The sequence below is a fragment of the Mizuhopecten yessoensis genome, unplaced genomic scaffold (genome assembly GCF_002113885.1).
Source record: "Mizuhopecten yessoensis strain PY_sf001 unplaced genomic scaffold, ASM211388v2 scaffold7915, whole genome shotgun sequence".
Classification (NCBI taxonomy): Eukaryota; Metazoa; Mollusca; class Bivalvia; order Pectinida; family Pectinidae; genus Mizuhopecten; species Mizuhopecten yessoensis.
The window spans coordinates 98062-124764 of NW_018407286.1; the positions used below are offsets into that span (position 1 = coordinate 98062).

General features: G+C 37.5%; 1 protein-coding gene across 1 annotated transcript; it reads left to right on the plus strand.

Moving 5' to 3' along the window:
• The first annotated feature begins 336 nt into the window (after positions 1-336).
• Positions 337-20789, plus strand: LOC110454580 (zinc finger protein 665-like). The gene is made up of 8 exons (XM_021504164.1): positions 337-397; positions 2518-2774; positions 3249-3436; positions 4392-5260; positions 15150-15457; positions 16252-16562; positions 16859-16945; positions 18904-20789. The coding sequence occupies exons 2-8, from the start codon at positions 2524-2526 to the stop codon at positions 19935-19937; spliced, it is 3048 nt and encodes a 1015-aa protein (XP_021359839.1). The 5' UTR covers positions 337-397; positions 2518-2523; the 3' UTR covers positions 19938-20789.
• Positions 20790-26703: the final 5914 nt, after the last annotated feature.

The following is a 26703-nucleotide window of genomic DNA, read 5'->3' on the forward strand; positions in this document are numbered from 1 at the left end:
TTCATTCTATTTGCGGAAAATCGGCATACAGCCAGCACGACCAGGAAATTGTTAATGACTTGTTTTGAAAATATGTATTTGACAATTTTCGATTATCGGATACGACACGAGTATATCTATTAACAGGGGAGATTCTACATTGTGGATCTTCACCGAGGGCCTTACTGAACAACCGGTTTGTCTGTTTTTAAATGTAACATTTTCGGGAAAAAAAATCCTTGCGGAAATGCAAATGTAGGATTTGCAAGACTCGCCTGAAAAGAAGCATCAGATTACAAGTTTTGCTATGAGAATATCTCGATTGGCAATTAGCTTTACGTTTTCATTTTCCTGGCACTTCCGGTTCAGACGGTGTCGTTTCTATGTTTACTTCCTTGTTACTTCCGTGTCAACAACAGTAAGTTCTATTATTTCTGCAGAACACTGATACTAGTTCATATTTTGTTTTTGTTACAGCCACTTGGACCATCGCAAGTTTTTTTTTATAAAAGATGAAAATTACACAGGCGCTTGTATGAGGCCGGTGTCAATAACACAGGCGCTCGTCCGAGGCATGCATGCATATCTCTACTTACTTGTCTGAGGTCAATGTCACTTGTCTGAGTTCACTGTGGCTTGCCAAAAGTCAATGTCGCTTGCCAAATGTCAATGTCACTTGTCTGAGGTCGGTGCCAATCTTTTGAGGTCTGAGAGTGACACATGTCTAAGTTCAGTGTCACTTGTCTTAGGTCAATTTCACTAATCTGAGGTTAATTACTCTTTTCTGATGTCAATGCCACTTGTCTAAGGTCAATGTCTCTTGTCTAAGGTCCAAGTATTTTGTCTAAGGTCATTGCAACTGGTCTAAAGTCAGTGTAAATCTTTTGAGGTCAGACTGTCATTGGTCTGAGGTCATTTTAAATGTCTGAGATCAGTGTCACCTATCTGAGGTCAGTGTCAAATGTCTGACGTCAGTGTCATCTGTCTGAGGTCAGTGTAACTTGTCTGAGGTTAATGTCACTTATTTGAGGTCAGTACGTGTAACTTGTCTGAGGTCAGTGTAACTTGTCTGAGGTCAATGATACTTGTCTGAGGTCAGTGTCACTTGTCCGAGGGCAGTGTAACTTGTCCAAGGTCAATGCCACTTGTCTGAGGTTAATGTCACTTGTCTAAGGTCAATGTCACTTGTCTGAGGTTAGTTTTTCTTGTCTGAGGTCAGTGTCAGTTGTCTGAGGGCAGTGTAACTTGTCTGAGGTCAGTGTAACTTGTCTGAGGTCAATGTCACTTTCCTGAGGTCAGTGTAACTTGTCTGATGTCAGTATCACTTGTCTAAGGTCAATGTAACTTGTCTGAGGTCAGTGTAACTTGGCTGAGGTCAGTGTAACTTGTCTGAGGTCAATGTCACTTGTCTGAGGTCAGTGTAACTTGTCTGAGGTCAGTGTAACTTGGCTGAGGTCAGTGTAACTTGTCTGAGGTCAATGTCAGTTGTCTGATAATCCTGTGGCTAATGTCAAAAGTCAATAAAACTTGTCTAAGTTCAGTTTCACTTGTCTGAGGTCAGTGTAACTTGACTGAGGTCAATGTCACTTGTCTGAGGTCAGTGTAACTTGTCTGAGGTCAGTGTAACTTGGCTGAGGTCAGTGTAACTTGGCTGATGTCAGTGTCACTTGTCTAAGGTCAATGTCAGTTGTCTGAGAATCCTGTGGCTAATGTCAAAAGTTAATAAAACTTGTCTAAGTTCAGTGTAACTTGTCTTAGGTCAATTTCACTAATTTGAGGTCAATGACTCTTTTCTGAGGTCAATTTCACTTGTCTAAGGTATGTGTCAATTGTCAAAGGTCAATGTAAGTTGTCTGAGGTCAGTGTATGACACTTGTCTAAGGTCATTGTCAGTTGCCTTAGCTTATTTGTTATTCAGAAGAATATGTAAAATTATTCTAACACATGTGACCCCTGTGGCCTTGAAAGTGAATTTTCATTGATAATCTTTCATCCCAGCATAGTATTTACAAAATGTCATCATCCTAAGCCCTTTAGTTATTCTGAAAAAGTTGTTTAAATGTTTTTAACACATTTATTCCTGTGACCTTGAATATGGGTGAAGGTCATTCATTTGAATGGGCTTGATATATTAGCCGTTTATCCCAACATGCTACTTGCCAAAAATCACCAACCTATAGGCTCTTTAGTTATTCAGGAAAAGTTGTTTTAACTCATTTAACCCTTGTGACCTTGAATATGGGTGAATGCCATTCATTTGGACAAACTTAAGGTGTGTGGCATGACTTGGCAGAGTGACTGCAGATTATTTATGTGTCACCTAGAGTTTGGAGGTCCTTGGTTTGAATCCATGTCTGTCCTTCAGTTGCAGTTTTCTTCCCCTACTGCACATCTTTGACTCAACACTCAGTCTCAGTAGAGCCTGGCAGTAAAACAACACTGTAGATTCACTTGATAAATTTGATAAAAAAAACAAGAACTGTATATAGATCCAACAGGATTTAACATATTACGTAAGTGGTGAATTGAATTTTGCAGAATTAAATGGATGAGCTAGGACCACCTGCAGACTGGCAGTGTGATCTTTCCCTACTCCAAAGCCTGGAACATCTTTACTCGACAGGGATCGTCAGTGATGTCACCTTCGTGGTCGGAGATACACGGATTAATGGCCATACAGTGATCCTGATGGCCAGGAGCTCTGTATTCTACACCATGTTAACACAGCCTCACATTAAATCATTGGAAGTCAATGTCACAGACACAGATGTGGATACCTTTACTGTATTTCTCAGGTAATTATATATAATTATCAGCCGTTACTGAACCCAGTCATGTTTGTTACTAACTATTTATAATATTTACTAGCAGTAAATACAGCAAAACCTCATTATACTGTCACTGTTGGAATTAACTTAGAATTTGTAAAGAGGTTTGGTGATAAATTTACTGACTTTTTGGTCAGATAGCCTCTCTAGTTCCATGTCTTTTGTTAGAATTGACTTTATAGCTCCGTTCTGTTGATAGGCCTTGCACTAGCTCCATCTTCTTTGGTAAGATTCTTTTGTGTTTTAATATCTTTTTTAGATTTTGAATTTAGCTCCATTTCCATCAGCTTGGTACCAGGGATATATATGTATCCTTATGTTTTATCAAAGGCATATTTTTTTATTTTTGAAATCCAAGAATAAGTTTCATGATTGACATAATTTAGAAATAATTATGGTTTAGAATTCTTCAATCCTTTTATATAGCCTCGGCTGTTTCAGGTACCTATACACAGACACTATAACATTAACAGTAGACCTGGCGACTTCTATGTTACCTGTGGCACGTCGTTATCGCGTGAATCACCTCTCGAAGAAGTGTGAGACATTCCTACAGGCCCAAACGTTACACAAGGTGTCGTCAGTCGATTCTTCAACACAAAATGAGCAACACTTACAGCAGAACCAGCGTTAGTATATTCAACCTATTTCCTTGGTCAAGTTTATTACTAGATCTTCCGCAGTGTCAAGTCATAATGTCCCGGTGTGAATGACAGTCAGCTTCCCATGTCCCTGTGCAATTGGTAGTATCAAGCATCATGTCTCTGTGTAACATTCAGTGTCAGACTCACATATTCCTGTGTAACATTCAGTGTCAGACTCACATATCCCTGTGTAACATTCAGTGTCAGACTCACATATTCCTGTGTAACATTCAGTGTCAGACTCACATATCCCTGTATAACATTCAGTGTCAGACTCACATATCCCTGTGTAACATTCAGTATCAGACTGGCATGTCCCTTTGTAACTTTCAGTGTCTGAATCCATGTCCCTTTGTAACTTTCAGTGTCCGGTTCCCATGTCACTATGAACTGATTGTTAGTTCCTTTATAATGTCCCTGTGTTACCTTCAGTGTAAGATCCCCCATTTTCCAGTGTAAATTTCAGTGTCAGGCTCCTATGTCCCTGTGTAAATGAGTGTCTGCAGTTCCCTAAAATGTCATGTGTGACTTTCAGTGTCAAGTTCCAACGTCGTTTAACTTTCAATGTCAAGTTCCCATGTCCCTGTGTAACTTTCAGTGTAAGGTCCCTTTATCCCTGTGGAACTACATGTCCCTGTGTAACTTTATATCCCAAGTTCCTGTGCAACTAATGTGATCAAAGCTCTTGGCTAAGAATGTAACTTACATGCTTGGTATCTTAAATGTTTTAACGTTATTGGTATGCATTAGACATGTATATATATATATATACATACAGAATTTGATGGGTAAGACAATTGTCTGATTTAATGTCATCTACATGTTTTATAATTTGATTTCAATATTTATTTTGTTCCATTTGACAAATATTTTAATCCTCACTTACTATCCACAAAGCAACACTTTTCAAGAATGTTATGAGCATTTCTTTTTATTTCAGTAAACAAGGATGTACATACAAATTCTGAAACAGTGAAAGACGTGGTTACAACTGTCAAGATTTCAACTACAAAAGGAAAATCAACACACCCCTCACAGTTTGTGTGTAACATATGTGGGAAAATATACAGGTTTAGAAAGAAATATATAGCTCATATGTCGATGCACCCCACGTACACTCGGCACCAGTGCAACGTGTGTGGAAACACGTTCTCCAGCAACGGACATCTGAAGCGACATCTCAAAATACATACAGAGCAGAAACAGCACAAATGTGATATCTGTGACAAACACTTCCATGACCTTGATCGACTGAAGAGACACCATCGTATACATTTAGGAGAAAAGCCGCACATGTGCGACATATGTGGTAAAAAGTTCAGCGAGGCAGGCAACCTTCGTAAACACCACATGATTCACACGAACGTGAAACCGTTTATTTGTGAGAAATGCGGGAAGGGTTACTCGGTGCAGTATGAATTGAAGCAGCACCTTAAGGCCCACGCCCGCGAGAAACCATACAAGTGTGACATATGTCGAAAAGGATTCGATCAGCCGGAAACTTTACTGAGTCACACAGTTGAACATATAGGAAAGAAACTGAACAAGTGTGATATATGTGGGAAATTCTACAGCAGGGAGTCAGCACTTAAGGTACATCGCAGGGTCCACACGGGGGAGAAACCCTACAAGTGTCCCATGTGTGGAAAAGTGTTTACCAACTCTGGTGATAGACAGCGACATATCAAGATACATACTGGAGACAAGCCACACAAATGTAATGTCTGTGGGAAAGGATTTACTGACAAAAAATACCTCAGGACTCATACAAGGACACACAGGTCACTACAGACAACACCTATATCTGGTGTCTGACAAGATATACCTCAGGACTCATACAGGTCACTACAGACAACACCTATATCTGGTGTCTGACAAGATATACCTCAGGACTCATACAGGTCACTACAGACAACACCTATATCTGGTATCTGACAAGATATACCTCAGGACTCGTACAAGTCACTACATACAACACATATATCTGGTGTCTGACAAGATATACCTCAGGACTCATACAGGTCACTACGTACAACACCTATATCTGGTGTCTGACAAGATATACCTCAGGACTCATACAGGTCACTACAGACAACACCTATATCTGGTGTCTGACAAGATATACCTCAGGACTCATACAGGTCACTACATACAACACCTATATCTGGTGTCTGACAAGATATACCTCAGGACTCATACAGGTCACTACATACAACACCTATATCTGGTGTCTGACAAGATATACCTCAGGACTCATACAGGTCACTACATACAACACCTATATCTGGTGTCTGACAAGATATACCTCAGGACTCATACAGGTCACTACATACAACACCTATATCTGGTGTCTGACAAGATATACCTCAGGACTCATACAGGTCACTACATACAACACCTATATCTGGTGTCTGACAAGATATACCTCAGGACTCATACAGGTCACTACATACAACACCTATATCTGGTGTCTGACAAGATATACCTCAGGACTCATACAAGTCACTACATACAACACCTATATCTGGTGTCTGACAAGATATACCTCAGGACTCATACAGGTCACTACATACAACACCTATATCTGGTGTCTGACAAGATATACCTCAGGACTCATACAGGTCACTACATACAACACCTATATCTGGTGTCTGACAAGATATACCTCAGGACTCATACAGGTCACTACATACAACACCTATATCTGGTGTCTGACAAGATATACCTCAGGACTCATACAGGTCACTACATACAACACCTATATCTGGTGTCTGACAAGATATACCTCAGGACTCATACAGGTCACTACATACAACACCTATATCTGGTGTCTGACAAGATATACCTCAGGACTCATACAGGTCACTACATACAACACCTATATCTGGTGTCTGACAAGATATACCTCAGGACTCATACAGGTCACTACATACAACACCTATATCTGGTGTCTGACAAGATATACCTCAGGACTCATACAGGTCACTACATACAACACCTATATCTGGTGTCTGACAAGATATACCTCAGGACTCATACAGGTCACTACATACAACACCTATATCTGGTGTCTGACAAGATATACCTCAGGACTCATACAGGTCACTACATACAACACCTATATCTGGTGTCTGACAAGATATACCTCAGGACTCATACAGGTCACTACATACAACACCTATATCTGGTGTCTGACAAGATATACCTCAGGACTCATACAGGTCACTACATACAACACCTATATCTGGTGTCTGACAAGATATACCTCAGGACTCATACAGGTCACTACATACAACACCTATATCTGGTGTCTGACAAGATATACCTCAGGACTCATACAAGTCACTACAGACAACACCTATATATCTGGTGTCTGACAAAATATACCTCAGGACTAGCACCAGTCACTACAGACAACACCTATATCTGGTGTCTGACAAGATATACCTCAGGACTCATACAAGTCACTAAATACAACATCTATATCTGGTGTCTGACAAGATATACCTCAGGACTCGTACAGGTCACTACATACAACACCTATATCTGGTGTCTGACAAGATATATACCTCAGGACTCGTACAGGTCACTACATACAACGCCTATATCTGGTGTCTGACAAGATATACCTCAGGACTCATACAAGGATACACAAGTCACTACATACAACATATATATCTGGTGTCGGATGGTGAAGTGGATAGTGCACTTGCCTTTCACCAAGGCGGCCGGGGTTTGATTCCCTGATTGGATGTGAAAAGCTATGGGGTTACCTGCCAAACCACGTGGGTTTTCTCCGGGTACTTCAGTTTCCTCCCACAATAAGACCCCCTGCATGCTTACATCAGGGCCAACAAGAGTGATTAATATAAGTTGAAAAATCAATACAATTTATATATATCCGGTGTCTGACAAGATATACCTCAGGACTTGTATCAGGACACATAACGTCATATTGAGATTTACTAGTGTGTTGTTAGATGGCACAGTTGTTAGCACACTCGCCTTTCACCAAGACAGCCAGGGTTCAATTACCTGGTTGGACTTGAATATGGTACATTGTATTTGGTCCCCAGCCCTACACTGTGTGTTTTCTCTGGATGCTCTACACTGTTCCCATATCAAAACCCCCACACACTACCATCCTAGCCAACAAGAGTGATTAATAAAAGTTTGGAAAACCTATTTCATAATTGTTGTAATTGAAGTAAAGTTTATACATGTAGCGGAAATGGACTGGGTTGATCGTCGACGACCAGGTAGCTCAATTGATAGAGGGTGTGTCTGGAATTTGGAGGGTCCCAGGTTTGAACCGCGGACTGGCTGTTGCATTTCTCTTTCTCCTATTACAAATACTATTGGGATAAACTGACAAAAATACCTTAGTGCTGACACCAAGCATACAAGTCATCAGACCATAGCTATGTCTGGTACTGATGAAAGTGTGTATGAGCAAGGAACGGAAGTTTACATTAACAAGGAGCCGAGAACAAATTAGACAAATACACTTTACAAAACTTAAGTCTTTTGATTTTACTGTCGTTATTCCTGTGTGATATGAATAAAGAAATATCAACAAAGACTGTTAGACAATGATGATTTAAAGTCTAGATACTGACTTAAAATAGTTCTGTGTCTACAGTATAGATGTAGAGATGTTTCACTTTATTATAAATATTTCTCTTGTGTACATTACATAGCTTCATAGGGGTGTTTGCAAAACATTTCTCTCTCAGCATTGAACATGAACAAGCTATACTCGTCATTCTGTCTGACAATATATGTGAGAAAATGAAATAATAATGACAAGAAAACCATTGTTTTTATGTTTTATTTATTTTAAAAATTTGAAAAAACACCTGAACGTTATAACCCTTTCACCCCTATGTATCTTTAATAGACAATACTGTGCATAGATATGGACAAGTCCATTATGGTCTACAGTGGTGAAAGGGATAAGGGCACCTCTTGACATATGCACTTTTCATTTTCGCTAGAATCCACTACATATATAAACACTCTGATTAGGTTTACTTTTTTAATGTGGAAAGTTGTTCTTTTGTTATTGTTCCTTCACTACCGTTATTCCATATGTTTCTTACCTGTTGATATATTTCAAGCTTTTGGCAATTTCAATCAAATCAGTCTTCTGCATCAAGAATCGTTAGGGCAAACATTAATACATATGGAGTTTCCTTCAGTGATATTCATCAGATATACAGTTACTTATTTTATATAGTTGCTTTTGTTGATGTACTGGTACATCGTTATTGATATTGGATCATTTGTTGAATAAAAATTCAAAAGCAAAAAAACAAAAAATCCAAATATTTTTCGCTCACCTTGCACAAAGATCCATGTGAGCTTATGCCGTACTGCTGCGTCCGTCCAGTCCTTCGTACGTCCGTCAACTTTCTCTTTTGAACGACTTCTTCTGAAGAACTGGAGGACCTAAGGTCACGACATTTGATCAGTAGGTAGATGGGATGGAGTGCTATAAAATGTCCTCATTAAAATGACCTTGACCTACTTTCAAGGTCACAGGGGTCAAATATGTTAAACACTTCAAACAACAATATCCTAAGAACCATTTGTCTAGAGAGTCATGATACTGGGGTATGTTATGTAGACCAGGTGTATGAATCGTTTTCTATATTACAGTAATGAGGTCAAAGGTCAACTTTAAGTGCTAGCCGGAGTCAAAGGTCAACGTGGGTTAAAAGCTTTAAAATTGAAATTTCAAACAACAATATCTTAAAAACTGTTTAAGAGATGTTACAATGTCTTGTGTTCTAGTTACCAAATTTGGTCTTAGGTTACCTATATTATGTCAGTTTCATGTAACATAAGAAACAGGTGAGCGATACAGGCCATCTGGGCCTTTTGTTATTGTTCATATCGTTATATTGTAAAAGTGGGAATATTACATGGGGTGGATACATGTGGGCCCCGTTTTTGTGTTGGGTAAATTAATGCGAAAAATATCCGCACGCAAATATTTATTTATAGACTACATGTATATAGAATATAGATGTATGTACTATATAGATACCTGAACCATTTCCGACGTTAGCGTTTCTATATCGTGCGACCAGTTTAAAGAGCCATAACGCAAACATGTCCACGGTAGTCTAGCGGTAGGCGCTAGGCTGGTGACCGAAGGGTTGCGGGTTCGAGTCACGGCACGGCACTGTGTTGTATCTGTGAACAAGATACTTGCTCCGCTTGTTACCAGCGCTTGTTCCAGTTTACTCAGCTGTAAATGTGTACGTGGTTGGGCAGTGTTGGCATTGTTGAATGCTAGCTGTGAGCGCCGAAATGGCAGCACCGACTGTATGCTCCCCAGAGAGTTGAGAAAGTTATTGGCTGGTTGCAAAGGCCCGGATAATTATTTGTGAACAGCTTTGAGACGACCTACAGGCATACCGTTTCCCGGAGAGCATTTTCTTTAGTAAAGGACCCAGGAAGAAATATCAGGGACACATATCTGGTGAATAGGGAAGGCTACCTTCTCTTGTTTCAAACACTCCTGTACTATAGCTGTTGTGGGATGAAGCATTGCCGCGAATTACCTGGATGCCATTCAACCTTAAGCTTTTACTTGGACGCTTTTTGTTCAATTGAAAAATATTGGCATACAGCTGAGTAGAATGAAAAGTATTTATTGTGAGTTTCTCATCAACATTTAATCCATAAGCTTGCACAATACGGAATATCGGGGAGACTCTCCTCTTGGATAGCTGATGTTTTACCAGAAAGAAAACAAAGGGTCGTAGTGAATGGAGAAAAGTCGGAATGGAACCATGTAATAAGTGGCATACCGCAAGGATCGGTTTTAGGGCCACTTTTATTTGTAATACATATGAATGACATGCCTGATGTAACAAGTCCCAGATCGAATTCATTCCTTTTCGCGAATGATACGAAAGATTTTAGGGCAGTTTATGATGAACAAGATTGTAAGATTTTACAACAGGATATATTTTCTCTCTAAAAGTGGTCAGAGGCTTGGCATCTTCGTTTCCATCCAGACAAATGCAAAGTGATGCGCGTGAGACACTCCAATATTAATCAAATGCAGTCACACTTAAGGAAAGTGCAGAAGCATTGAAACTTGTGACCTTCGAAAAAGACATCGGTGTCATCATAGACAATAGATTATCATTTGATAAGTTTATCATGTTTACATATATCTGAAAAAGTAAATAAAGCGAATTCCATTTTGGGAGTTCTACGAAGAACAATGGAATATATATACTTGGAGAGTTTTAGATTGCTATATACATCTTTAGTTAGACCACACATTGAATACCCGAATCAGGTGTAGTGTCCTCATCTCGAAAAACACACTGAAACAACAGAAAATGTTCAACGTCGAGAAACGAAGGGGGTACCTGGCCTAAAAGACCTATCACATAAGGAGCGATTAGAAAAACTAAAACTACCAACACTAGCATATAGAAGATGAAGTGGCAACATGATAGAGGTTTACAAAATATTGTCCGGGAAATATGACCATGAAGAATCCGACATATTTAATATCAGGGAAGGTTCATCTACACGTGGACACAACTTTAAAATTTACAAATCGCGTTTAAGATTAAATATAATAAAATTTTCGTTTGCACACAGAAAAAGAGGTTACACAACGAGTGGTTGATGAATATGGTATTTATTTCACCCGAGTTAGTTAATTTTCAAAAGTTACAAAAGACACGAGCTTTAGCGAGTGTCTTTCTGTAACTTTTGAAAAATAACTAACGAGAGTGAAATAAATACCAAACTCAACAACCACGAGTCGTGTGATCTACACACATGTGTTTGTTAACAAGGCTGGCGTAGTGATATGACCCATATGAAAAAAGTCACTCATTAATATTCAAAAATTAACTTTTTTTTACAAATTTAATTAAGGTCAAAACTAATGTTTCGGCAACAACTTCGTGAAAAAATAAAAATAGATAAATGACTTTAAATATTGAGAGTAGCAGTATTGCATTAATTTATATAAATTAACCACGGACTATATGCGCGTAAGCATATCGTACGAAGTCTGCCTCCCGCCAAGTGATGAACCGTTGTAGACGAACTTATCGCTGTCAATATCCAAAACCATAGGCCTACGTTTCTTCGTGACAGTTCTATGGTTGACGTTTATAGTGAAAGTTCAGCCATAGTCAGACCGTCTAAATAGCGATAACGGGACGTTGGGAGAACGAAATATTTCCCGACACTGTGACAGATCTTGTTTTGGTTTCACGACCTGGACACGCGACGGTGTGACGTTGAAACGATATCGAGCGTCTGTAGCAATTTTGCCTGAAACTAGCGATCAAATCTTTAAGTATCATCTTTTAATATTGCCTTAATAACCCCCCTTTCCGCATAACCTCACAAAGTCACCAACAGTTGTCGGATGTTGACAGTCGACGACGTAAACAAAACAGCAGGTGGAAAAAGTCTTCCTGGTCAAAGTTCATCTTCTCGACCAATCAAAACTCTTGAAGGTCATATTCCGCATGTGGTATATATAACTGAGAGTGGAATAACACAGCGTATTGTGGTAGAAATGTTGATATATGGAACAATCTCCCGTCAACTGTTGTGAACTCAAGCACAGTGAAACAATATTTTATTATTTTGAATATAATTTGATGAACACTGGCAATTTTTATTTAATTGTTGTTTTATATTTATTTCAGAGCTGACTGTCAAAGGATTGTAAAATCCTTATTTTGTCAGAATAGATATATTTATCTATGTAAAACGTTCTTGGTGCTTGTTATATGTCTTGTTATATGGCCGTGCCTAATTTTCGACACTCATTCATTAATGCACCTTTAGGGTTAAAAAAACACCCACGTCTCGTCCTCTGTAAGTAATTCGGACAATTTTTTTCGAGTCGCAATACTCGTACTTCTTCAATTCTGTATATCTTTATCTTTCAAACGTTTGGCCTTTTGTGCAACAGCAATGTTCTTTTTTGATGCTGCAACCTCAGTGACAACTGGCCTGCCTGTGTCCACTTTGATGTCAACTGAAACTTGTTCACCCATCTGAAAACAGTGCTGAATGTGGCGGCAGAGATGCCGTTTATGCTTCACAACTCTGCGTGTATCTGTACATGTGTTGGCGGTACATGTAAAGCACACATGCATGCTTTGATATAGGAGCGTAATTCAGATGTACATTTGTAGTCTCAACCTTCATTTCAGCAGTGAAACGTAGCCAATAGTCACGAATGCATACCATTCAACAATGAATACATTGTTCAATTAATGTCGGATGATGTCGAAATTTTGCACGTGCAATGTTCTTTGAATACTTTTGCAGTCTGCTAAGGCCCTTTATAATCTATTCTATTGCCTGTTCGTACGGGGACTGTGTGGTGAAAAAAATATTGAATGGCCCCGTACATATCCAATGAGGCTACCTATATATTGTAGAGAGAGATAAATTCACTGGTATTACGTCCTTAAAGGACCTTAGCTATTAATAGGACGTTAAACAAAATAAAACCAAACTTTACGAAAGGCAACCGCCGTTTGATCTTCCGGTCTCTGCCGTTTTTGTGGTCACGCGCACGGTATATGTATTTCCCGCCGTCGTCTTTCACTTGTGTATGACATTTATCTTAATCCGTAGACTTGTTCCATGTTTTCGTTTTGATGTAGACCCTGCAGGTCGTGGATTGATGAAAGAACACATTTAGCTGTTGTCACTGCATGTTCTAATTGGCATCTATAATATGGGAACCCCTTGCAGAATTAGGAATTAGCTTTGGAACTCTTAAATCTGGGATAGAAAAGTGACAAATCTGCACCCATTGCATTTTTTTGGATCTTTGTATCTGTCTACTTCTAACTACCTTTTGTTTCCGCCTAGTGCCTTGCTTGACGGAACCTTCATTTTAATTTTGTTGAATCATATCCGTCGCCCATGTCAGTTTCAAGAAAGACATTAGTCCACTTTCAAGGTCATTATGGTCAAATGCCCATAAATATTTAGATGACTTCTTTTGAATAATGAAGATGCCTTTGGTCGTGTTATTTTTGGCCTCTTTATCACATGTACATGTGCATCGCATGACCTTTACTCAGGGTCACAGGAGTATACTAAATAACCACTAGTTTAAATCAGTGCTCGGTATGTAATTATATACAATATCTTTATAACATGCATTCAAAAGAAGTCGGCGATTTTTTTTACTTGAAGTTTCCCGTCGTATTTTCTTCCCTGTTCGGTATTTAGTTATCCATTCTACAATAACCACTACTTCCGGTTACAATGTGAAAGATGTTAGCCTTAGACTGCCCGACCTGTTAGAAGGTAGCTGTGGAAGGCAAATTTTGAACGGATACTATACTGACAGCTGTTTTGACGTATCTATGTTTCCTACGGAAATAACAACTAACATGATTATCTAGAGCACAGGTTGAAGCATTCGGTAAGTATCAGTTACTTGTCTATCTGCACGGTTTACTGATTGAATAATTCCTGTATCTAAATCAGAGAGAGAGAGATTTATAAAGAGTTCATACAGGAATTAATTTACTGATTGAATAGCTGTACAAACACATTTGAACTCTTCCAATTCAAAGGTTGGTATAGTTCATTATGAAATCTCAGGGATGAATGAGTTAAGACAGTTTATCCGCTCGATGACCAGAGTGAGTGATTACAAGGTAAGGTTCGGATAGCTTAATGTATCGCGCTGTTCATGATTCATTTTCTACAGTAGATACAAAAACAACTACGTTTACAAAGCGGAGCAGAAACAAATAAAGTTGCCAGTGAGATCTGAATGCTTTGGATATAATTATTTCGGGTTTCTAACGTTACTCTGCATTAACCCAAGAAACTTGTAAGAACAATTATTGCAATACATGTAAATTATCATTTTAAAATTATTTTGCAATATATATATTTCTAGATCGATATTGCAATATATTGGTATTGACATATTAGTTATTGCCATCTATTGGCTACTAATTATTGCATACATTAGGTACACCTGTCAACAATTTTGACTGAACATATTATTGTTCATGTATACTTGATGCAAAGTGTCCGTCCCTGCTGTCGATATCTTAATGTCGGTTTCCACAAGAAACCTGCAAACTGCTTTATTATCGTTAGATTTTGATGAAACTGTTTTACGCATGTAAAATATAGAAAGTCCAAGACCAAGTTCAAAGTTAAGCAAAATATGCAAGTGTTTTAATTAACATGCTGTGTTTTTGATTGGTTATTGATATCACACAATAACTTTGTCATATATAACCACTGATTCAGATAAAACTGAGTCAATATTAGTTATTTATATCGTACAAATTAAGACAAAGGTGTTAAACAAATCTTCACATATATATATATACATGTAGTAGCACACTGTGTTCGAGAATGCATCAAAATGATATTAATTATGTCAGTTGGGCGTGGGATGGGTATATACTGTTCTTCCCCTGTGGTACTCCTGTTATTGTATCTGTTTGTGCAGTGTATGTGTAGCAGAACTGGACAAGGTCAAACAGAGGTACATGGAGCTCAATTAATAGACCATCCAATCCATCTTAGAGTTCATGCAGAGGGTCCAGGGTTCGATTTCCAATCTGGCCGTTGCATTTCTCTTTCTCCTATTACAAATGTAGATCACGAAAAAATAATTCTAATTGACAAATTACTGTTACTTTTACAGATAAAGATGGCCAGTGACCCAGTTGTGCCTGTTGCCAACGACGACTGGCAGAGTGTCGGAACCCAAACCCATGCTGACTGGCAGGGTGACAGAACACTAACTCAGTGTCTCGATTATCTCTTTACCTCCGGCATGCAAAGCGACGTTACATTTGTGGTCGGAGAATCCAATGATAGAATTTCAGCTCACCAAATCGTCCTCATTTCCAGAAGTCCTGTATTCTATGCCATGTTAGCTGATCAGCAGTCCAGCTCATGGGAGATAACTATGTTTAATACAACCAAGAATATGTTCACTGTATTTCTCAGGTAAAATTATATTCATGTAACTCCCAGGTAAAGATATGACATAGATTTGTTCATCTTCCTTCTCAGATAAGTATAGGTCAAGTATTTGCTAAATAAAACACTTGAGGCTGCCAGGGATATTAATTTAACCAGGGACAGTATATAGACTATACGTCCCTGATTTAACTTATTTCTAAGATAAACCAGGGCTAAATTCACCTAATTTCTCTTGTCACCTTATTTCTGAGATAAATAAGGGATAAATTCCCTTTATTAGTCCCCTACGGTCACCGGTTCCCTTATAGGTTTAATTTTGCATTTTGTCTGTCAGTATCCTGTCTATCACAAAAGTTTGTCGGGTATGCAAGTATTTTTCTGGGATGTTGGAGTGTCAGTTACAAAAAGTAGATCAATGTGACCTATAGTTTGACTGTTGACCTCTACCTTTCGGAGATAAATTCTGACAGGTAACACATCTGTAACGTGTACTGACTCTAACATATTTACCCTGGCCTTGTCGACTGTAATACTTATATGTATCATACTTTCCAACTCTCCAGATTTTGGACCCAAGTATTGAACATTTCAACTAGTGACTTCGCTAAACTATTCCTTTATTCTCAAATCTAAAGATTTTATCTGAAATAACATAAATCAAAATGTGGGTATTAACACACATGTCATTTTATAAAACTTTCAATTTTGAGCTCATGGAATATCCATGATGGAAATTAAAAAAACTTGGCTAGTATGGTGTATTAGTTGTTAAGAGCCTTACATTTATAATGACCTGTCTCACACTGTATACATTCCAGGTACTTATATACAGACTTGATAGAACTGACCATTGAAGCCGCCACGTCTATTCTACCCATAGCCAGACAATACGCTGTCAGCCATCTTGTGAAGAAATGTGAACAGTTTATCCACGAAAGCATTGTTCATCAAAAAGTATGTTGTGTGACCATGTATAAGGAACCAGCCGAGGTACAGCTGCTGTATTCCCAAAACATGGAGGATCTGACATCAAGGAGAAAAGATGTAAACAGTGAAACCTCATCAGCAGAGAAAGTGAAGAATGAGAAGTGTATAAATGAGGAGATGTTAGAATCTGGTCATGCAGCTGGTCACTTACATAAAAAAGATATCATGGAGGAAAAGTTAAATGATAATAAAAGAAGCAGAATATGTTATAATATAGTTCAGACCGATGAAGGCGACAGAATAGGGGAGAATTCATTTGAACCTATTGATTCATTGAACTGTTTGTACCCAAAAAAGGTTTTTCAGGAAAAACTCTGTGGCACTGACTTGACTGTGAAACCTGAGGTCACAGAGGTCATAGCTGACCAATCAGCATTGATATCATTTTCTTCAACAGAGCTGACTTTATCAGGAGGTCTGGAGGAACGGGACGGTAAGAACCCTCAAAGTTTCAAACTTCCTTCACCTGTATGTATACTGGTTTAGAGAGGATATCATCATGCAGTGTATGTCTACATGTTAGAGGTACGTGTTAAATAAGACACTAATGTTCTCTAAAACTCAGAAATTCTTTTTTTTTTAACTCCTAAATATGTCACTTTAACATACCCTATAATACCGGACAAGGAGACAAATGAACTATTCTATTATTTCATATATAAGTTTCACCTGGTACTAGTCCGAATTATTCTGACGTTTATCAACTTTTTTCATATCGGTCTGGCGTCGATTAACGTCAGAACTCCGGCCCTCTATAATATGCGGGAAATATGCGACCCGCGCCCGGGGCGCACTTCAAAGTGATATTTTAGAAACAAATCGTCACTTTCACACACATGTCGCACATGGATCGATAAAACGTCGAATAATTCGGACTAACCTGGTACATGCAAAAAGCAGTAAAATTCAAATGAGGTTTTTCAACAGTGCATATTGACAAAACTAATATCACTGTACAGATCAAGAGAAGTGTTTTTGGAAACATAAATACTGTGGCTAGAAGATAGAGAGTTTATAGAAATATTAAGTGACTATAAAATTTATGAAAACATAAATACATTGATAAGAACGGTGTATGGAGATATAAATACATTGACCAGAAGGGGTTAAGGAGATATAAATAGTGTGACTTTAGAAACTTTAATGTATACATAAATACAGAAAAAAGGAGTTAGAATTCACAGAGACATAAATAAAGTTACTATATAGATTTGTTTAATATGTAGACATAAAAACAGTGACATAATTGATTCATGAGGACATAAATACAGTGTACGGTTACTATGATTAAAAGGGTTTATTGCGAAAATAAATGCAGTGGCTATACAAATATGCGGTGACTAGAAAATATTAATGAAGACAAATACAGCTTAGAAAGTTAACAGAGGACATAAATACAGTCACTAGAAGAGTTTATGGAGACATAAACAGTGTCTGGAAGGGTTTTTGGAGACATAATTACAATGACTAGAAGGGTTTATGGGAACATAAATGCAATGACTAAAAGGGTTTTATGGAGACATAAATACAATGGCTAGAAGGGTTTTATGGAGACATAAATACAATGGCTAGAAGGGTTTGTGGCTAGAAGGGGTTGTGGCTAAAAGGGGTTTAGGGAACAAACATGCAATGCCCAAAAAGGTTTTTTGGAGACAAATATTCAATGGCTAGAAGGGATTTATGGAGACATAAATACAATGGCTAAAAGGGTTTTATGGAGACATATATTCAATGGCTAGAAGGGTTTGTGGCTAGAAGGGTTTATGGGAACATACATGCAATGCCTAAAAGGGTTTTATGGAGACATAAATACAATGGCTAGAAGGGTTTTATGGAGACATAAATACAATGGCTAAAAGGGTTTTATGGAGACATAAAATACGATGACTAGAAGGGTTTATGGGAACATAAATGCAATGACTAAAAGGGTTATATGGAGACATCAATACGATGGCTAGAAGGATTTATGGGAACATAAATACAATAAATAGAAGGGCTTGTGGACTCATAAATACAACAACTAGGAGAGTGTATGGAGACATAAATATGATGGCTAGATGGGTTTATGGGAACATAAATACCATGACTAAAAGGGTTTTATGGAGACATAAAATACGATGGCTAGAAGGGTTTATGGGAACATAAACACAATAACTAGAAGGGTTTTATGGAGACCTAAAATACGATGGCTAGAAGGGTTTATGGGAACATAAATACAATAATTAGAAGGGCTTGTGGACTCATAAATATAACAACTAGGAGAGTGTATGGAGACATAAATACAGTGGCTAGAAGGGTTCAACAAAGGCCTAAATAAAGTGACCTGATGACTTTAAGGTGACATAAATACAGTTAAAGAACACAACAGTATGTGTTGTATGTGTACAATTATTGATTGTTATTAGATCTGAGATTGACAGGTTATTCCCGGTATTGAAGTTAAAACTTGATGGTATCACTTTGCTAAATTGTTGTTTTTGTAGGAAACATTGACGCCAGAGTGTTGGAGAATGAAAGGTCACTGTTAAAAAGTTTCATTGGTAACAGAGCAAGTACCAAAACAGTTGAAGGTGGATTGTTCCAGCAAAAGAAGATGGAATCTGAAGAAAAGAAGTCATGTGTAAAAGAGACATTAATATACAACATTGATGACAAAATGTTGATTCAGTCAGACAGGATGGACCATAAAGAAAAAAAGGCAAATTTCAGTCCCTACAGGTGTACTGTATGTGGTCAACAGTTTTATCTCGAAAAGAAATTTAAAATTCATCTGGGAAGGGAGCATGGAGAGAAGGCCTACATATGTGATATTTGTAAGAAAGCGTTCAGTCGACCACACGGACTGCGTGTCCACTACCGGGTACACACGGGGGAGCGTCCATTTGTCTGTCCGGTGTGTAGTAAGGGGTTCTCTGATCATAGCGGGTTACTGAGACACAGTGTCGTACACACAGGTGAGAAACCCTACACTTGTGATGTATGTAGCGAGGCCTTTACCCAGATTGTTACGCTCCGTAAACATAAGTTAGGCCACACGGGAGAGAGGCCACACAGGTGTGACAGGTGTGGGAAAGGGTTTAAATGTAAAGCAGAGCTCGGCCAGCACCTAGAGGTCCATCAGAGGGAAAAACCACACAAATGTGACCTTTGTGAGAGACGTTTTGATCTTACTACCAAACTACAGGAACATGTAGAAGCACACAAAACAAAGAAGCTAAAACAGTGTGAAATTTGTGGTAAATTTTTCACACGTGTACAACTTAATGTCCATCTTCGGACTCATACAGGCAAGGGAGATAAGCCATGTGCAGACTGTGGTAAATTGTTCAAGAAATCAAGTCATTTATTGGAGCACCGTCGAATACATACCGGGGAAAAACCATGTATGTGTTACGTGTGTGGTAAGGTGTTCACTCAGAGTGCAACTCTACGGAAACACATCAGAATACACTGCAAAACCAAATCAAACATCAACCAGCCGGCTTTGGATTCTGAATTGGGTAGACTGAGCCTTTGATGCAAACTTTGGAGGAAACGTGGCTGAAAATTAAATTATCTAGATCTTTAACATATAACAGGATATTTTCATCCCATTTCATTTTTTGCACATCAATGAGAGAGCATTTAAACATAGGATGTAAAAAATATACATACATGTGTTATCAGCAATGTCAGTCTATATTTGTTGGGGACTCCTCACTGGGCAAATTGTTTCAAAAATTGGATGATGCAAATTATTGTATTCAAATGTAAAAACTTAAAACTTAAAGAGAACAGGTGTTTGATCGACAGTAATCAGAAATCTATACGTCACACTGGCGCTGATGTCTTTCAGAGAGTTTAGCTCAATATAGTCAGTGGCACAACGGTGTTACAACACACATTGCTCAGACATTATAATGATGTCACAATAAAAACAACAACAGGCATATGGGACTTGAATTGTTCATCTGTTTTGTTTTTTTATAATAAAAAAAACATGTGTGTAGCAGACTGGGATGGGTAGATTGTCAGCGACCCGGTGTAGCTCAATTGGTAGAGCGTCCTTCTAGAGTTCGGAGGGTCCTGGGTTTGAACCCCGGTCTGGCCATTGCATTTCTTTTTTTCCTGTTACATGTGTATATAATATCTGATACACTTTTCAACCAAACCTGACATGGGTACAAGTACATGTGTACTGAAGAAATCAACCAAACAGAGCAGTTTAGACACCTGGCCCCAGTGGCTCAAAGGTTGGCTAACATTAACCAGTGATTGGTGAAAAAAATCATACTGCTGCCAAAAAGAAACAAGGGCTTTCTATTAAAGCAAACCAATTCAATCAATCTGATCTGTCTCAACCAATATATATTGGTGAAATGATATCAAATGTTCTGGATTTTGTTATAATTTAATAAAAAAAAAGCACTTGTTATCTCTAATTGATATTTGACCAACTGGGGCCAGGTACACAAGCATGCTCCTGAAAACATTTGTAATCAACATTTCATTTTTTTGTTTTTTTGGTTGTTTTGTTTTGTTGTTGTCTTTTTGTGGGAGGTGGGAAGGAGGTGGGTGGCTATATGGCTATATCACACCATTCAATTACATTTGCTAACTATAATACAATGAAACAGACAAAGTAATATAGCTTCAGATACTGACCTGTGTAACTACACATTAAGCTATTAGCTAGTTAATAACAATCTTATTTCCTTCCTTAAGTCGTGGAGCTTAAATGTGTCTTTACAATAACCTTGAGGATAAAACCCAGTACAGGCTATAATCATATACATACTGTAGAAACAGTGACCTAATTGACCCTTGACCTTAAATGTAATCCCATTCTTGTCTGGTGAGGTTAAGGGAGGTATAGGTGACCTCTAAAAATTTGCCTTAACATGCTCCATCATCTTCTTAACTGTACGTTACAGATATATCTTGATACATGTAGGAACATACATTTGTATTGATGGAGAGTACAATTATGTGTTGACCTTTGACCTGGGCCCCTTTCTCGTATCCGGTTCGAACGGTTGGTCTGTTTTAAAATGCAATACTTTCGGGTATTGATCCAGGCAGGCCTGCAAGTGTCTACTGTAGGCCTTGCAAGGCTTTGTAAAGGCTCGCATGAAAGCAGCATCAGATTACTAGGTCTGACCTAATTTCATAAACAAACAACTCTGGTCCAACCAGTTGTACCGTCTGGATCGAATTTCGGCCCTGGTAACTCCAACTGTGAATCCATAAATACTCATTTATAAATTGAAAGGAAAGACAATGAGCCGGAGGACACAACGCTTTATGCTTCACTGAGAGTTTGACCTTGAGGGTATATGACATACAGTACATCTACAACGTCATGCAACCTTGACCTTGACTGCACATACAAACAATATGTACTTAAACTGCATTATTCATAAGAAATGTGTACATAACAGATTTTTTTTTGCTAATATGTATGCAGAAGTTTTAGAAATTCAGTAACCATGCATTGACCTTTAACCCCTTGTGTGACCTTGAAATTGACAGTAAACACCTGCGACCATGAACTGATTTGTACAGCAGTGGCGGATCCAGAGACCTATCTGGGGGNCTGGTTTTTTTTAAGCCCAAAAAAACCCTCTGGATCCGCCATTGTACAGAATTTGTTTTTAACGGACCATCCAGGAGTGGAACCTCGCTCAACAGTCACCTTGCCTGAACTATCTTAGGTTGCATTAATTGTGTATTGTATCGTTTATTCAACTTGAAGCCTTACGGCTGATAAGCATACACAGATACATCAGTGATATAGAATACCAAATAACTATAACATCATGAATGAAGCATAATCTTGTACATCGCACCTATAAATAGGCAGTATAATTCTTGAAATTATTATAAATTACCAGATAAGTAAAGTATCGGAAGATGGACAGCTCTTGTAAAATTACCTCACCTAAGTGTACTGTGGTTATCGGAACACAGATGAGGTGGCAACATTTTCTTAGCATAATATCAACCGGGGCTCAATAAAGAATATGTTAATTACAAAAACAAAAAACAGGTATACAATTTGTATACAGTGGTGTAGTGATCAGGGGATGGACAAAACGATATGTGTAAACCTGGAAATAAACAAGTACTCATATGTTATCAACCAGAGTGAGGATAAAACACTAACCTAAGGTTGGAATCTAGACCGTTCTAACCAACTTGATTTAAGATACAATGTACTTTCCTAGATTACACAGCTCTTTTCTGTTACGTACAGATATAGCAGCTGGACAAGTTTATATGAAGATAGGCGGTTCCTGTAATACTTTTTAATGGGGTTTTTTTACGAATATCAACATGAAGTGGACAAATCAGAACAAAATGGAACTCGTTCTCTACCTGGTTTTGATTACAATAACGACATAACCAATTCGCCCTCGGAATATTACAATACCATATAGCTGATGCATGAAAGTCGTAATTTCGAAATAAGTTTAAGATACGCATCTGGAATAGATTTTGTTAGATAAAATTGTAACGTAAAGCTATGTATCAGGAATTTATACAAATAACATTTGGATGATCTTTTAACAAATTCATTCTTTGTTTGATCAAACGCGGCTTGAACAATAAAAATACCCTTTCATTACCAACATAATGAGTTAACCAGACATTACCAAAACCAGAAGACAATACTAGTTTTCTAACTTGACAACGCCAACTACAGTTTCTGTGATTACATTCATCCATATCTTCATAAACTGACTTAAGAACACAATTGTCGCATTTAATAAGTTTAAAACTTTTAAGACGATTTTTCTTGAAGCCACGCCAGACTGGTTCACCCTGGAAGTTGATGTTGTGCTTTGCTGTATTGCAATTGCTGTAAATGAAAATGGACCATATGTTGTCATAAAACCTATAGTCGTATAGTTTCATCACCAACGTTTCACTGGTTCTGTACTGTCCCCAAAATCAATGAAGCAATTATAAATACAACATGTCTTAAACAGTGTACATTTATGCAATTGTACCAAATTGATTTACAGTGTCCAAAAACCTTTATACACCATGGACCTGATAATTTGTTACAGCTATATTTGGACCTAATAAGGTAAGGTGTTTAGAGTAATTTTACATGTTTCACGGGTTTAGATCAGCTTTCGGTAAAAAATAAATCCACCCCAATGAGGATATATATATACGAGGACCCCTTAAACGTGAAAAAAAACACTAAACGCCTTACCTTCGGTCCAAATATAGCTGTAACAAATTCCCATATTACTGTGGTATAAACACCTTCCCTTCGGTCCAAATATAGCTGTAACAAATTCACAGATTCCTGTGGTATAAACACCTTACCGTCGGTCCAAATATAGCTGTAACAAATTCACAGATTCCTGTGGTATAAACACCTTACATTCGGTCCAAATATAGCTGTAACAAATTCACAGATTCCTGTGGTATAAACACCTTACATTCGGTCCAAATATAGCTGTAACAAATTCACAGATTCCTGTGGTATAAACACCTTACCGTCGGTCCAAATATAGCTGTAACAAATTCCTAGATTACTGTGGTATAAACACCTTACCTGCGGTCCAAATATAGCTGTAACAAATTCCCACGTCCATGTCATGTCATGTTGAAGTGCATGATATGCTAGGCACTTGAACAATAAAGAAACCTTAATCAAATACTTCAGCTTAAGGATGTACTTCTCTGAGAAGTCAAACATTTCCTGTATTAAACTTTTTTTTCATACATGAATTTTTGGAAAAAGGAGTTAATGGCATAGTAGAAAATGCAAAATAAACTATATGTCGGTGTGTTCGTTTTTGTGCTATCTTACCTTCGGTCCAAATATAGCTGTATCAAATTCCCACGTCCCTGTCATGTCATATTGAAGTGCATGATATGCTAGGCACTTGAACAATAAAGAAACCCTGAATCAAATACTTCAGCTTAAGGATGTACTTCTCTGAGAAGTCAAACATTTCCTGTATTAAACTTTTTTTTCATACATGAATTTTTGGAAAAAGGAGTTAATGGCATAGTAGAAAATGCAAAATAAACTATATGTCGGTGTGTTCGTTTTTGTGCTATCTTACCTTCGGTCCAAATATAGCTGTACCAAATTCCCAGATTCCTGTGGTATAAACCCCTTACCTTCGGTCCAAATATAGCTGTTACAAATTCCCAGATTCCTGTGGTATAAACCCCTTACCTTCGGTCCAAATATAGCTGTAACAAATTCACAGATTCCTGTGGTATAAACACCTTACATTCGGTCCAAATATAGCTGTAACAAATTCGCAGATTACTGTGGTATAAACACCTTACCTGCGGTCCAAATATAGCTGTAACAAATTCGCAGATTACTGTGGTATAAACACCTTACCTTCGGTCCAAATATAGCAGTAACAAATTCCCAGATTCCTGTGGTATAAACAACTTACCTTCGGTCCAAATATAGCTGTACCAAATTCCCAGATTCCTGTGGTATAAACCCCTTACCTTCGGTCCAAATATAGCTGTACCAAATTCCCAGATTCCTGTGGTATAAACGCCTTACCTTCGGTCCAAATATAGCTGTTACAAATTCCCAGATTCCTGTGGTATAAACACATTACCTTCGGTCCAAATATAGCTGTAACAAATTCCTAGATTACTGTGGTATAAACACCTTACCTTCGGTCCAAATATAGCTGTAACAAATTCCCACGTCCCTGTCATGTCATGTTGAAGTGCATGATATGCTAGGCACTTGAACAATAAAGAAACCTGAATCAAATACTTCAGCTTAAGGATGTACTTCTCTGAGAAGTCAAACATTTCCTGTATTAAACTTTTTTTTCATACATGAATTTTTGGAAAAAGGAGTTAATGGCATAGTAGAAAATGCAAAATAAACTATATGTCGGTGTGTTCGTTTTTGTGCTATGATCGGTCAAAGATACCAATTTAACACAACATGTGATTTTAGGTGATATTTTTGGGTTTTGACCACTTGCAGAACAAATTCATACAATTTCTTCCAAGTGTGTTATTAGATATGAATGAATGTTTGTAGAATTGATAAATATATTATTTTCTTTTAAATTATGTTAGTAAAATTTCTTAATCTTATTCTTTTAACTCAGAAAGACGATTTTAGTTACCCCTACCCCCTATTTTTTAATGAAAAAATACTAATTTTTTACCATTTTTTGCAGATTAAAGGCTTGATATACAAAGTTCTGGTATTAAACTTTTTTTTTAATATTTAATGAATTAAAAGAAAATGTGTCTCGCTTTCGAAAACATCCACAAAAATGGGTGGTCGGTGTGCTTCTTTTTTTGTCCCATTATCATTTGTGTTATTTTTTACCAGTTTGTTGCATATTATTTTTATCATATTAAACATTATAAAGTTGTACAGCAAAATTGAACCTGCTATAATTAAAAATGGCGACACAATGACAACTTAAATGATCAATCTAGTGTCAAAAAAGGAGAAATGTTTGCCTTTTTTGAAGCCCAAGAAATACACATTAATACACATTTTCAAAATGGCCGCCAAATTGGTATTTTTTTTCAATTCTTGTAAAAAAGGTTCTACAAACAACAGACATCTAGTTTTTTGACATATTTTTCAGATGCGTGTTTGCTAATAAACTTGATCATAATTTGTTAAATATTACAAAAAAAACGTGACACCAGATCAAAACGAGACTTGAACGTGATTGATACCTCAGAAGAGTACATCCTTAACAATTTCTTTAAAGAGAAAATAATAAAGTATTATAGAAATGAAGCCTTTTACTACTCGGCAAAGCATAATACTTACCGGTTTCACTTACTTTTCATGATATGATAACGAGATATTTTCAAAAGAAAAAATACATACAAAAATATATTTTCAAGTTAGTTTATATTTGTACTAAACGACCACAAAATCAAGAATTGTTTTTATTGCCGAAATAAACCGAAGAATTTACGAAATTTATTTGAAAACCTACAAGTTATACAAGAAATATATATATTAAAGAGTAACAGACAGAAAGCTCTCTCTCTCTCTCTCTCTCTCTCTCTCTCTCTCTCTCTCTCTCTCTATATATATATATATATAATAGTCTCAAGATGATGCGTATATATCTAAATTATTATCCTTTAAAAACCCATAATAATACACATTGGTATCAAACCTTGGTTAAAGTGATAGTATACCCCTATCATCATGCTTACATGAAAACGCCTATTTATGGCAAGCCAGCCTAACATTAATCCAAGGAGCAATATGTCGATCCTGCGTACATTGTATATATTCATAAGCTATCTCATAT